The 14,763-nt window shown below is 42.5% G+C and overlaps 1 protein-coding gene across 1 annotated transcript in view; it reads right to left on the reverse strand.

The window, feature by feature from the left end:
* PARVG (parvin gamma) overlaps nt 1–12,697 on the reverse strand; it is a 68,828-nt gene extending 56,131 nt beyond the window's left edge. Inside the window, exons 1-4 of the mRNA XM_088478378.1 lie at nt 12,586–12,697; nt 9,684–9,752; nt 6,107–6,171; nt 188–290 (exon numbers count right to left, since the gene is read on the reverse strand). Coding sequence (XP_088334504.1) covers nt 188–290; nt 6,107–6,171; nt 9,684–9,744 — 229 coding nt within the window. The 5' untranslated portion in view covers nt 9,745–9,752; nt 12,586–12,697. The remainder of the gene's footprint in view (nt 1–187; nt 291–6,106; nt 6,172–9,683; nt 9,753–12,585) is intronic.
* Nucleotides 12,698–14,763: the final 2,066 nt, after the last annotated feature.

The following is a 14,763-nucleotide window of genomic DNA, read 5'->3' on the forward strand; positions in this document are numbered from 1 at the left end:
TACTGGGAGGATGGATAAATAGGACATCGCTTTGCTATAGAGTAAAATGATCTGTCTTAAGCTAAGACAAATAGAACCCATAGTCAGAACTCGCACGCAGCGTAGTATAAATTCTGGGATGATGAACAATCTGTAGAGCGTCTGAGTGCCGGCAGACTATAAAGCAGTGTAATAATAGATATTTTACGTAAAAGGTGATGGAGAATTAAACCATCGAACAGGTCCTCTTCCAGGCTCTTCACCACAATGTGCTCATGCTTTAACTCGTTGTTGATCCATTCAATAAGGAACTGAAAAAAGAATGCAAATATTAGCTCCGTGTATTATACCTGTGCAGGTACAAAGTAAATAAAAGTATTATGTTAGATATAGACTGATCGCTAAGAGATCTCGTACTGTAGGTCTGGAAACATTGCTGCTGCTGCCTGAATATAGAGCGCTCACTCTGAAACAGGGCCGGGCTATTTTTTTTTTTAGAACGGCCTCCTGGCCGCTCGCATAGCTGTGGGTGCCCACTCTCAGCTATAGCGAGCGGCCAGGAAGATGGTCGCGATGGTCAAGACCATCGGGCTTGCGATGAGACCCTTGTCGTAGGGTCTCATTGCTGCAAGCCCCAAAGAGATTTCGGCTCTAACAGAGCCGAAAGCTCTCCCACTGACATCACTCGTGATGTCAGTGGTGCCGGCCCCAAACTATTGTGAGGCAAGTGTTCATTTTTTTCTGTCAGTGTGTACGTTTATAATATATATATATATATATATATATATATATATATATATAAATAATTTTTATTTCCACATATATACATACATAAACTCCCCCGGGTGGAGGCGGAGTAGGGATGTAGGTGGGACAGGGGATGGAGTGGGGTTAGAGGTTGGATAGAGGGTGGGGTGGAGCTGGGACAGAGGCAGGACAGAGGGAGGGGGCGTAGCATGGATGGATGCAGAACAGAGGGAGGGGTTGAGCTGGGACAGAGGCAGGACAGAGGGTGAGGGGGTGTAGCATGGATGGATGCAGGACAGAGGGTGAGGGGGTGTAGCATGGATGGATGCAGGACAGAGGGTGAGGGGGTGTAGCATGGATGGATGCAGGACAGAGGGCGGGGTTGACCTGGGACAGAGGGTGGGGACAGAACATGGATGGAGGTGGGACAGAGTGGAAACAGAGGTAGGACAGAGGGCAAAAACGGGACAGGATGTGGGGGTGAAGGATGGAGGTGGGAATAGGGGTGAATCGGGGATGTGTACAAAACTACTAGCATATCTATATAATAACATGGACTGCTGATAAAAATGATGTGATGTTGGAATGTAATGTCAGTTGGGGAGAATATATAAATTATATAAATAAAACACACACATGACATACAGATGTATATAACTATCCACACTCACCACGGTAATGCGCAGCTATTTTTAGGTGAGACATAGGCTCTCACTCTGTTCTTATGTGCATACCTAGTCGCAGGGGCAGAACTCCAGCTCTGAAGGGGTCACCTCCTCCAGGGTCCACAATATATTCACCCCACTTAGGTCTGTAACTATGTAACCATAGTGTACAATAACAGCCGCCCAATACATGGCACCCCTTCCCGGCACCTGAGAAGCCACCATACACTATGGAGAGCTCCATGTCAGACCATCAGCTGCTGCCTTCGTCTATCTATAGCCGGTCTGCATGCAAATTGCTACATTACAGTGCCAGCGGTTGTGACAGGGGGGGGCACCAAATTATAACTTGCCTCCGGGCGTCTGGGATGAACTTACGCCACTGCCTAGTCGTCGGCACACTGAAGCCTCATTAGGGCTTTCAGTTCTGGAACTGGTTTTGACAAACTCCCCCTCATCCCATAAATATTCCCTGCAGCAGTTATAATTCTGCCCCGGTATATTATTTACTATATAATAAGTTATTAATCACATTACAGATGACAGGAATCGCAGATGAAGGTTTTCCATTTTCAATCTTAATGTAAAACATAACAAAAAATACATAGAGGGGACACAGCCCAATATAGTCTGACAAATGGTCGCACACAGTATATTGCTTTCTCATGCTAAGCCATTTGCGGGAGTGTAAGAAGTCGATGAGGTTTTAATAACATGCTGGATAAAATCCTATGAATATATTTACATATCTGTCATTACATTACATCCTGATTAAATGGCCAGACGCTGGCTAATGACATGCAGATTACCACATAGCTTCCGTCTTCCCAGTCTCTTATCCACCTAATAACTGAGGAAATGTGATTCTTTCCTAGAACCTTTATTGTAATTGGGGATGAATCATATAATACTATTGAACGTAACATTTCTGGAGGGTCGTTTGCAAAGCGCGATCAGCAGACAAGGATGAACTGCGCAGCGCACTTTACGGTGCACCCAGGAGACACCGGCTCATCTAGAGGTGCGCCGAGCCTGCAGGGAGGTGGGGGAGGGAAACAAAGTAGCGCATTGTGCAGATGCGCACGTGTCAAAAGTCTGCATGTTACACCCAGCAATTGTGCGAAAGCTGTTTTACGACACTGATAAGTAATGCAATGCGAGGGTGCAAAGAGGATGAGCCTCCACTCTGCCCATTCCCCATGGTGCCAATAGGGTAAGGAGGTACAAGGCAGGGGCCTGGGAGTGGATCACGCCTCCCCACCTATGCCGCAACCATACCCCCCCTCCCACCGGAATGCACCTTTAGGGGTAGGCTGACCCCCTTCAGAGGCCATGTGTTCTCCCCCAGTGCCCAGTTCCGCACAATGTCTCAGCCAAACCCCTCTCACATCCCTGTACATATTCTGTTTCAAGCAGCGCCACCCTGCTCCGTAAAACCATACAGATATGCTTTAAAAAATAGGAGTGTTAAATAGTTTATTTTTTATCAATTAACAAAATGCAAAGTGAATGAACAGAAGAGAAATCTAAAACAAATCAATATTTGGTGTGACCACCCTTTGTCTTCAAAACAGCATCAATTCTTCTAGGTGCACTTGCAGACAGTTTTTGAAGAAACTCGGCAGGGAGGTTGTTCCAAACATCTTGGAGAGCTAACCACAGATCTTCTGTGGATGTAGGCTTGCTCGCATCCTTCTGTCTCTTCATGTAATCCCAGACAGACTGGATGATGTTGAGATCAGGGCTCTGTGGGGGCCATGTCATCGCTTCCAGGACTCCTTGTTGTTCTTTACACTGAAGATCGTTCTTAATATGTTGGCTGTCATTAACATTAGTATCCCAGAGTAGCCTATGGCTACTATAGCGCAGATTCTTTTCTGTAGAGGGATCCTATCCGTCAGCTTCCGAAGTAATGATTAATGGCGCTGATTAATGGCCGCAAATGCACAATATGTGTGGAGGACCTGAACCAGAAGGCGCTCTGCTTCTAGCTCTTCGCCAGGACAGGCTCTTTTCTGAGCCGGTTCCCCGACAAGAGCACAATGGTACATCTGCATGAAAATTTCACGTTGCAAATTTTGGCAAAAGTAAAATATCACATCCACAGTAAAAATGGATGTTTCATGCTATTTGGTCAACATGGTACGGGATTCATAACATGACCCTTCCTAGTCTCACCTAACCACTCGTCTTTACCCTCCTATTCACACCTTCTCCAACTGTTTATCCTCCCCCTTACCCCTCCCCCCTTTTTTCTTGCCCCTCTCTTTTATTCCTGGTTGGTCTTTCCTTTCCAGTCTCCAACTTTTTATCCTCTATCACCCTCCCTTCTCACTCCTGGTCAAACCCTACCCTCTTTTCTTCCCATGTCTCCCATTTTGTCCCTTCTACCTCCCTGGACTCTCGGGGACTCTTTACAACAGACTATCTGCAGATGTTTTTCGAGTCCCTCTGGCTAATTCTTTTTCCGCTAATTGTTCCAACTTGTCTCCCCACCAGATTCTGACTGGAGCATGGGCCACCAGGGGAATGCAGTGGTAGGAGCCCATGCGTTGGGGTGTGGTCGGTTACCACAGGCGAGGAGGCCAGCCCCCACAGAGGTTTGGGCAGACAGAGGCTATGGGGTCTATGTACTAAAGGCCTAGCGTTCCCGCTAGTCTGTTTTAGCGAGGCGCGGTGCCCTGCTCTCCTTCTTGAGGGCAAAAAGCACCCTGCCCTCCAGAAGGAGGACAAAAAGCGCCCTGCCCTCACAGCCTGCAGGTGCCGTCTTCACCCGTGGGTCGCAGTGTCCCGCGGGTGGAGAAATGTGTGGTGACCCGGTCATCTATTCTCCCTGTCTGCAGCGCTTCGGGGCTGCCCGGTGTGTCCGTAAGTGCCGGGCATGCCCCCAAGTATGACGAAAAGGGGACGTGTCTTATAGACATGTCACCTTTTCAATGGCCACGTCCCCTTCTCTAGCTCCGGCGCCCTGCCTGCCGCCGGAGCTAGAGTGAACACTAAAGGGCTGATTCAGACCCGCTCGCTAGATGCGATTGCTCGCATCCAGCGTATGCAAATTTGTCAAAGTGACGGCATGGGAAGCGATCGCTCGCCAAGACATATGCACACCCACTTTGGCTGTGCGAGCGATCGCTCTGTGTATGCAGACACCCATTAGCGTATGTCGAGACGCCCACTAGTGCACGTCATCTCCAGGAAGTGTATTAAAACATTGGTACATCGAGCACCATCGGTAGCAAATCGCAGTGCTTGTGGTTGCCTTACCGTGCCGCAAGCACTGCGAGGACTTCAGTGTAAAAAACAGGCTGGTGACGTGTACTATGACGCTGCCTGTTAATTATGCACGCCTTAAAAATGGCATTGAAACACAGAGGCACGTTTGCGTTCACACCTCCACACCCCCGTTATTAGTGTCCTGCCCGTTACCACCCACAAACGGCCTCTCCTGTCACTCATTTCACTGGGCTGTCTTTGCTGGACGAGCAAGCGGGCTGCGATCGCACAGAGTAGTTCGCGCACGCACAGAACGAAGCGTGCGCATGCGCGTTCACAAACCATCGGGCCGCTTGTGAGCGCACAGCGCTAGCGAGCGGTTCTGAATGAGGTCCTAAGCCTTGGAAAGAGATAAAGTACCAATCAATCAGCTCCTAACTGTCATTTTTCAAACACAACCCGTAAATAAAGTGACAGGAGCTTAACGGTTAGTAGTTTTTCTCTGTCCACTTTCTCTCTCTTCAAGGCTTAGTACATAGACCCCCATGTAACTGACCCTCTAATAGATTAAACAATGTGTAATTCAAGAGCACAACATTCAAAATTGTATCATTAAATTAAAAAAAATGCTCCATATATTGGTTGTTGTAACTGCTTTATGATTATTGTTTTTACTGATTGTAGTAATGCTTATTCACCAAACGTGTTTTCTCTGTCCTCTAAACATTTCAATAAAATATTAAAAAGATTAAAAAATGCATATTGTGATAAATAGAGCCCACTGTCTGTACAAGGTGTACAGTACATTGATGACATACAGTATATCTCCCAAATATATCATATTGTGATAAATAGAGCCCACTGTCTGTACAAGGTGTACAGTACATTGATGACATACAGTATATCTCCCAAATATATCATATTGTGATAAATAGAGCCCACTGTCTGTACAAGGTGTACAGTACATTGATGACATACAGTATATCTCCCAAATATATCATATTGTGATAAATAGAGCCCACTGTCTGTACAAGGTGTACAGTACATTGATGACATACAGTATATCTCCCAAATATATCATATTGTGATAAATAGAGCCCACTGTCTGTACAAGGTGTACAGTACATTGATGACATACAGTATATCTCCCAAATATATCATATTGTGATAAATAGAGCCCACTGTCTGTACAAGGTGTACAGTACATTGATGACATACAGTATATCTCCCAAATATATCATATTGTGATAAATAGAGCCCACTGTCTGTACAAGGTGTACAGTACATTGATGACATACAGTATATCAACCAAATATATCATATTGTGATAAATAGAGCCCACTGTCTGTACAAGGTGTACAGTACATTGATGACATACAGTATATCTCCCAAATATATCATATTGTGATAAATAGAGCCCACTGTCTGTACAAGGTGTACAGTACATTGATGACATACAGTATATCTCCCAAATATATCATATTGTTGAACATAAAACATACCTGCTTTAGCTCTTGAAATTTTGCATTATTCTCCATGCTGGGCTGCATAATCTTTTGGACTTCACCTAGAAATAGGTCACAATTTTAGATACTAAGGGGTAAATTTACTAAAGTTAGGAGTTTTTAGAAGTGCAGATGTTGCCCATAGCAACCAATCAGATTCTAGCTATTAAATGTTAAGTAGAATCTGATTGGTTGCTATGGGCAACATCTCCACTTCTAAAAACTGTCATCTTAGTAAATTTACCCCTAAGATTTAGGATACCAGTCAGGAGGTGGAGGAGAGAAGGGACCTATATGGAAATTTCTCATACAAGGTCGGCAGGGATGTTAGTATATATACAGAAAAACCATACAAGTAATGCAATACTAATGTGCTCATCTGTACAGCCTCACATACGTAGCCATACAAAGACATACATACACCAAAACATACATACTCAGGAATTGCAACTTATTATGGGTACATGCATACATAGGACTACATGAACATACAGGAAAACATGTATACACCGCATTATATTCAGATACGCATATACAAGGATAATGTACATACACGCACACACAGGGCCTGATTCAGCAAGGACCGCAGTTGCAAAGACGCATGCAATCGGTGATTTTTGCGTTCTGCGCATGTATCGCAGTGCACGAACTAGCAATTGTGATGGGAACAGAGTTTGCGAGTGTACACAGACCCAGAGCACAGTGATTGACAGGAAGTGCCGTTTGTGGGTGGCGACGGGGGGGGTGGTTGTGCGAATGCATAGGTGCCAGTGCGTTAGGACAGCATTGCAGGGGAGTGCATAAATTATCCATTGCGTGTGCTGAAGTCATCAATTCCTGAGTGCGGTCTGACCTACCTTACCTGTGCGTATGGGTCCGATGTTACGGATTATTTCGCTATATTGCCCAAGTATACGGATGTGAGTAATGGGAAGTGGCCATCCTTATGTTAGGCTGCGATTACAATCATTTGCATTTCACGGCTAATATTAGCAACTGTGGTGCGTGCGTATTAGCAGAATAGCGATCGTTGCTGAATCAGACACTCATACTGTAACATAATTGCTTCATACATCTACACACAACCCAATATGCCTGCGCCAACAACGATACTACTAGAGAAAGTCACTAAACTAGTACCAACTATTATACTACTAGACAAAGTCACTAAACAAGTACCAACTATTATACTACTAGAGTGTGTCACTAAACAAGTACCAACTATTATACTACTAGAGTGTGTCACTAAACAAGTACCAACTATTATACTACTAGAGTGTGTCACTAAACAAGTACCAACTATTATACTACTAGAGAAAGTCACTAAACAAGTACCAACTATTATACTACTAGAGAAAGTCACTAAACAAGTACCAACTATTATACTACTAGAGTGTGTCACTAAACAAGTACCAACTATTATACTACTAGAGTGTGTCACTAAACAAGTACCAACTATTATACTACTAGAGTGTGTCACTAAACAAGTACCAACTATTATACTACTAGAGAGTGTCACTAAACAAGTACCAACTATTATACTACTAGAGAGTGTCACTAAACAAGTACCAACTATTATACTACTAGAGAGTGTCACTAAACAAGTACCAACTATTATACTACTAGAGAGTGTCACTAAACAAGTACCAACTATTAGACTACTAGAGAGTGTCACTAAACAAGTACCAACTATTATACTACTAGAGAGTGTCACTAAACAAGTACCAACTATTATACTACTAGAGAGTGTCACTAAACAAGTACCAACTATTATACTACTAGAGAGTGTCACTAAACAAGTACCAACTATTATACTACTAGAGAAAGTCACTAAACAAGTACCAACTATGATACTACTAGAGAGTGTCACTAAACAAGTACCAACTATGATACTACTAGAGAGTGTCACTAAACAAGTACCAACTATGATACTACTAGAGAAAGTCACTAAACAAGTACCAACTATGATACTACTAGAGAGTGTCACTAAACAAGTACCAACTATTATACTACTAGAGAGTGTCACTAAACAAGTACCAACTATTATAATACTAGAGAAAGTCACTAAACAAGTACCAACTACTATACTACTAGAGAAAGTCACTAAACAATTACCAACTATTATACTACTAGAGAAAGTCACTAAACAATTACCAACTATTATACTACTAGAGAAAGTCACTAAACAAGTACCAACTATGATACTACTAGAGAAAGTCACTAAACAAGTACCAACTATGATACTACTAGAGAAAGTCACTAAACAAGTACCAACTATGATACTACTAGAGAAAGTCACTAAACAAGTACCAACTATTATACTACTAGAGAAAGTCACTAAACAAGTACCAACTATTATACTACTAGAGAAAGTCACTAAACAAGTACCAACTATTATACTACTAGAGAAAGTCACTAAACAAGTACCAACTATTATACTACTAGAGAAAGTCACTAAACAAGTACCAACTATTATACTACTAGAGAGTGTCACTAAACAAGTACCAACTATTATACTACTAGACAAAGTCACTAAACAAGTACCAACTATTATACTACTAGAGAAAGTCACTAAACAAGTACCAACTATTATACTACTAGAGAAAGTCACTAAACAAGTACCAACTATTATACTACTAGAGAAAGTCACTAAACAAGTACCAACTATTATACTACTAGAGAGTGTCACTAAACAAGTACCAACTATTATACTACTAGAGAGTGTCACTAAACAAGTACCAACTATTATACTACTAGAGAAAGTCACTAAACAAGTACCAACTATTATACTACTAGAGAAAGTCACTAAACAAGTACCAACTATTATACTACTAGAGAGTGTCACTAAACAAGTACCAACTATGATACTACTAGAGAGTGTCACTAAACAAGTACCAACTATTATACTACTAGAGAGTGTCACTAAACAATTACCAACTATTATACTACTAGAGAAAGTCACTAAACAAGTACCAACTATTATACTACTAGAGAAAGTCACTAAACAAGTACCAACTATTATACTACTAGAGAAAGTCACTAAACAAGTACCAACTATTATACTACTAGAGAAAGTCACTAAACAAGTACCAACTATTATACTACTAGAGAAAGTCACTAAACAAGTACCAACTATTATACTACTAGAGAAAGTCACTAAACAATTACCAACTATTATACTACTAGAGAAAGTCACTAAACAAGTACCAACTATTATACTACTAGAGAAAGTCACTAAACAAGTACCAACTATTATACTACTAGAGAGAGTGTCACTAAACAAGTACCAACTATTATACTACTAGAGAAAGTCACTAAACAAGTACCAACTATTATACTACTAGAGAAAGTCACTAAACAAGTACCAAACAGCCAAGGTGATTTATAGGTAGTTTTCCAACTTTTTTTAGCCAAAAATTATCCATCTATAACAAAAGGACCTTTATTAGTGTAAATATAACACATATACGCAGTGATCACTAAATTCAATTCTGCTCCAGTTTAAAAAAAAAAAAAGGTGAAAACTGCCCGACTCACCCTAATATCCCGCAGTTATCACGGATAATTATATTACCTTGGATTTCTGCATCAAATAGCATCTCTTGGGAATCACCGGATTTCGCTACTGGATCCATTTGTACTGCTGGAGGATATTAGAAGAACTCAGTCAAGAACATCTACATGATTTGTATACCGCCCCATACACATACACCCATGTGCGACCATATCGGAAAGATCCGACTAGTCAGAGGGGTCTATGGACTAAGCCTTGGGAAGATATAAAGTGGACGGAGAAAAAGTACCAACCAATCAGCTCCTGCCATATTTTGTACACAGCCAGTAAAGTGACAGTTAGGAGCTGATTGGTTGGTACTTTATCTCCACCCATTGTAGCTCTCTCCAAGGCTTAGTACATAGACCCCAGAGTTCTAGGCGAGTGGGCTCATAGAACCCTCTGGGGCTGCGAGCTGAAATGGAGCGCTGACAGTTGATCGCGCCAATTGAATAGCTCCGTCTGGCGCGATAGGGGTTGGAAACAATTGGATTCCGTCCATTGAATGAACTAGCTTGATGGGCGGACGGTGGGGGCTCTACCCCTTTGTTGCAGGACAGCTGCTTTGCAGAAGAAGATATTTAAAATGACCAGTAGACTGTAAATTGTGAAGCAAAATCAGTTTTTGGAAAACTACCAAAGACCACCAGGACTTTTACAATAACATCAAGCACACTGTTCCATGTGGGCACCAAATTGCTGCAAATACATATAAAATGGGCATATAAAACAAAATGTACAAAGTCCATAAAAATAATTCATATTTCTTGCTAAAAATAAAGGCTGATCTAACAGCAGCGTTATAGAAGTGACTATTGCCCTGTATCTGGCGCACACACTGCCCTTTTTTGCCTTTGCAAGAACTATTATGCATTGCTGTTTGAATTCTCTTTGACCTAATTAGAGTGTTCGCTCTTGGAGCAAGCAAACCTCACTTTGGTTTTCTTTTGCCATGTAAAAGCACTCGGCCTATATTTACTTCCCGGGTTGCAAATGATTGAATTTGCTGTGTACCTGTATCTATGTACAATCAGTGTGCACATATATAAGTAGTAACCTGGAGTGCACCTTGTTATTAAATTGCCTGAGGCTGTACTTCTCCTTCCTCACACAAACCAGCAGCAGCGTGTTCTAGGAGATGCATGTAAGTGTTTGCAGGCAGACCCTCACTTCTAAACATTATTCTATTTATCAACCAAGGCAAATGTCATTACTTCAGAATTTTTTGTGTCAAGAAAATTGAATTCCCTTCATTTTGTTGCTTGCTGCATAAGGTCACCTCATTATAGGAACTCACCTAATAGTAGTAATCTACACATACATTTATATTTACCCAAAGCAGCCAATCTGCTTTTAACTGTCATTTCAAAGACTGTGCTGGATAAATGAAGCCGATTGGTTCACTCTTAAATGGGTGACTGGATACATCTCCCATTATAGGATAACATATTGCAAAGTGCACTTGTTATACATGACATGAAGCTACTTTAACATTTCCTGAGCTTATTTGCAGTTAGCACGAGCACAATTGCTTTAAGGGCCTGATTCAGCGTGGATCGCAATTGCAACAGTGTACGCAGATCGGCCAATGGTGCGTAATGCGCATGCACTGTGCGCTGCAATCACACGTAGGAATCCATCGCAGAGTGACAGGCCGTGAGCGTTTGGGGGTAGTAACGAGGGAGTGGTCGGAGAAACACAGGTGTACCTGCCCATTTGAACGCAGTTGCATGGGCGTGCATAAATTAGCCACTGCGACGGCATACGCAGCTTGTGTACTCGCTGCGTGCGACGAGACTTACAATCTCTGCGACGGGTCAGAGCTGCTGTAATTGTGCATGAGGGGCCGATGTGCTCCGATGTGGACGCAGGACATCGATGTATTACGGATGTGAGAAAGCGGCAGTGGGAGTCTCTATGCTGGCTGAGCGGGGCAGACATTAGTATATTTCGCAGCGGCACTGCGTGCGATTACGGAGCTGCGATTGCAATAGCGATCCGTGCTGAATCAGACCCTAAGTTTCCTCTCTGTGCAAGCTAGGGGCAAGCTTAGGGGGTTGCATGTGTCTCCCCCCAGAGCAGACCTTTTTTGTTATCTTCTGCACTGACCAGACCGCACTCCTGGTGATATTAGTTCCTGCCCCTAAGATTAAGCCACACTTAAAGCCATTGTTACATGAGGCCTTTGGGAGGGCATTAGGGTATTATGTAACAAAAGGGTCCTATAGAGTATAGTAAATTTCCCAGACAATCCTGCATGATTTTAGTATCGGGGCAATTTACCAAAAGCTAAACGCTGGCGATGCGCAAGGTACGCGCACATGGGATACCGCACTCCCCATTAATCTCAATGGGAACTGTGGTCTAAAGCAACTGACCAATCTCTGAAAAGCTTTCACCCTGTACCTCACCGAAACACTGCGTCACCGCGTGTCTGCATGATGAAAAAAATCTCCCCCGAAAACACATTCCGAATCACTGCGATATGCGGCCGTAAGGAATGGCGAAATTCTGAGGTTTACGCAAAAATAAAATAATAGACCTCAGAGACTTAAATATTTAACACATCTAAATAAGCTGGGTATAGCCTGGCGGAAAAAAAAATATCTTAAGTTTAATTACAAAAACAAAGCACATTATTTCCATAACAGCACACTTCTAATTAAAATTCACCAGCTACACACTCCTGGCATTCCTCAGCTCCTATGTGGATTTATGACATTTTATTGGGATGCACTGGACCAGACCAGCAGATCTGACTACAGAAGAGGTAACGGCGATTCTAAACCTGCAGGGGATGCGGCTGCTGATGAAGCCAGGTTAAGGGGATATGTGAGGGGCTGCCGTCTGTAAACATGGGCCCCAAAGTCCCACCGATGAACTGCATCCTAACCTTAGAACTGTGGTAAAGCTTTCAACTCACCTGCCCGAGAGTGTTCAAGCCAGACAGTAGCGATGACCGTCAGAGGCCTTTATTACGCAGACAGCGAATATGTCCTCGCTAAGAGCCACTGAGAGTTCAGTTACATCTCTCTGCTGCAATATCTAGGAAACGAATGCCAACAACTGAATTACAGCCTTGTGGGGCCAACTTCCTCATCCTGTGCATCAGCATTTTCTCACACCGGTTGTGGTTGAAGCAAGTTTATAAAGACTTCCCCATTCGCCTTTGACGGAGGCCGCAGCAGTCCCTCCGTGGTGGAAAACTTCAAGTACTCCAATAACTTTTTTTAAAGCATGTGAAATAAGAATAGAACATTCAGATTTGTATATTAGCTAAAATGTATAGGATACTAATTATAGAGAAGTGTATTAAATATAAGAGTGGTGCCTTTACCCTTAGCAACCAATTAGCTTCTAGCTAGCATTTAGCAAGTACATTCTATAAAATGATAGGTAGCACCTGATTGGTTGTTCCAGGGAACTTCTCTTTCCTCAGTAAACCAATCAGCTACTGACATTTTTCAAACAAAGCCTGTAAAATGTTAGTTAGCAGCTGATTGGTTGGTGCTTTATCTCTCACAATTTTATCTCTCTCCAAGCTTTGATACATACCACCCCCCTGGGATGGCAGGAGTTGAGCAGTTTCACCTATGACCCCCAGCTCCATCCTGCTTTGTCTGCATCTGATCCTTTTCTCTTCTTTATGTCCCGTCGGCCCGCGCTCTTATGCCAATGACAAACCTCACCCACATCCTAACTCTTATATAATATGAGCTGAGATAGAGGAGAATGTGGCTAAACTTAGTTGTGCTTCCGGAACCATTCATCGTAGCAAAGTGAGGGATATTTCGGCAGGTCTCGTTAAGCACCAGTGTGCCGCAGGGTTGTTGCCTAGTTATGGCTCCAGTTACACACAATGCGAAGAGACATTTTCAGTCACGGGGCACAGTAACAACAACAGGTCGCTAGTAACCCATTTATTGCAAATATGCAAACTACATGAAAGGCTTAATGCAAAGCTGGTCTCTTGTAATACCGATCTGTGGCTAATAGATGAAATCTCTGAGGTGGTTTTCACAAACGCTGACTACAGTCTGTCTGGGGCCGATTTCCTTTCCAATGTTACTTCACGGTGACTGATGTTGCAAAGTTAATTAGAGCAGTGTTTGCCTGCCTTTTCGTCAGAAAGCTCAGAGACCTTGGTTGTGACAGTTACACAGAAGCCATTTGTGACCTTATTACAAATTAAAGTAAAAAGGTCACAGTAGCAAAAATACTTCTTCAGGAAATGCTAACGCTAATTTGCTCCAGGCACGGGCTGGAGGATTCACCCCTCTGCGACCAGACTAAGGCTGGGTACACACGTAAAGATTTTCTGTCCAACCATCCAACTAGTTAATTAGTTGGAATGAAAATCTGGTAACGTATGGGAGTAACTGATGATCAGCAATTTGCTCCTAAATGACAGAAAACAGATGAAAATGGTCGTCAGACAAGTTTGTTAAATGTTTGATCTAAACAATTTGTTCAAACAACAGTTTTTGTCCATTTTCCGGCATTTGGGAGCAAATTGCTGATTGTCATTTTCTTTCATACCTTACCAGATTTTCATTCCAACCAATCCACTAGTTGGATGGTTGGACGGACAGAAAATCTTTACGTGTGTATGCACCATGATTTTACGCTGTTCAATTTACATCGGGAAGATTCGAGCTTACTTTTGTTATGACACAGTAAAAAGCTATTTGATTATACGATTATATAATAAGAACTAAACAGGCAAAAACCTGTTTTTATTTTCTCTATTCTTCTTCTTTTAATTAAGTGTAAGAAATAACATTCCAAAAGTTTCCCCCAGCTATAGTAATATCGTATACTTGTGCGTGTATTTTACATCAGTCAACGGGAAATAACATTGGAAAGGAAATCGGCCCCAGACAGACTATAGTCAGCGTTTGTGAAAACCACCTCAGAGATTTCATCTATTAGCCACAGATCGGTATTCAAAGAGACCAGCTTTGCATTAAGCCTTTCATGTAGTTTGCATATTTGCAATAAATGGGTTACTAGCGACCTGTTGTTGTTACTGTGCCCCGTTACTGGCAACATTAAGTTAGGGCATGTTCACAGATCCGCTGTCCCTGCAGAGCTGGAAGTA

Source organism: Taudactylus pleione, unplaced genomic scaffold (genome assembly GCF_031769625.1).
Source record: "Taudactylus pleione unplaced genomic scaffold, aTauple2 ptg000212l, whole genome shotgun sequence".
In the NCBI taxonomy this organism is placed as follows: domain Eukaryota; kingdom Metazoa; phylum Chordata; class Amphibia; order Anura; family Myobatrachidae; genus Taudactylus; species Taudactylus pleione.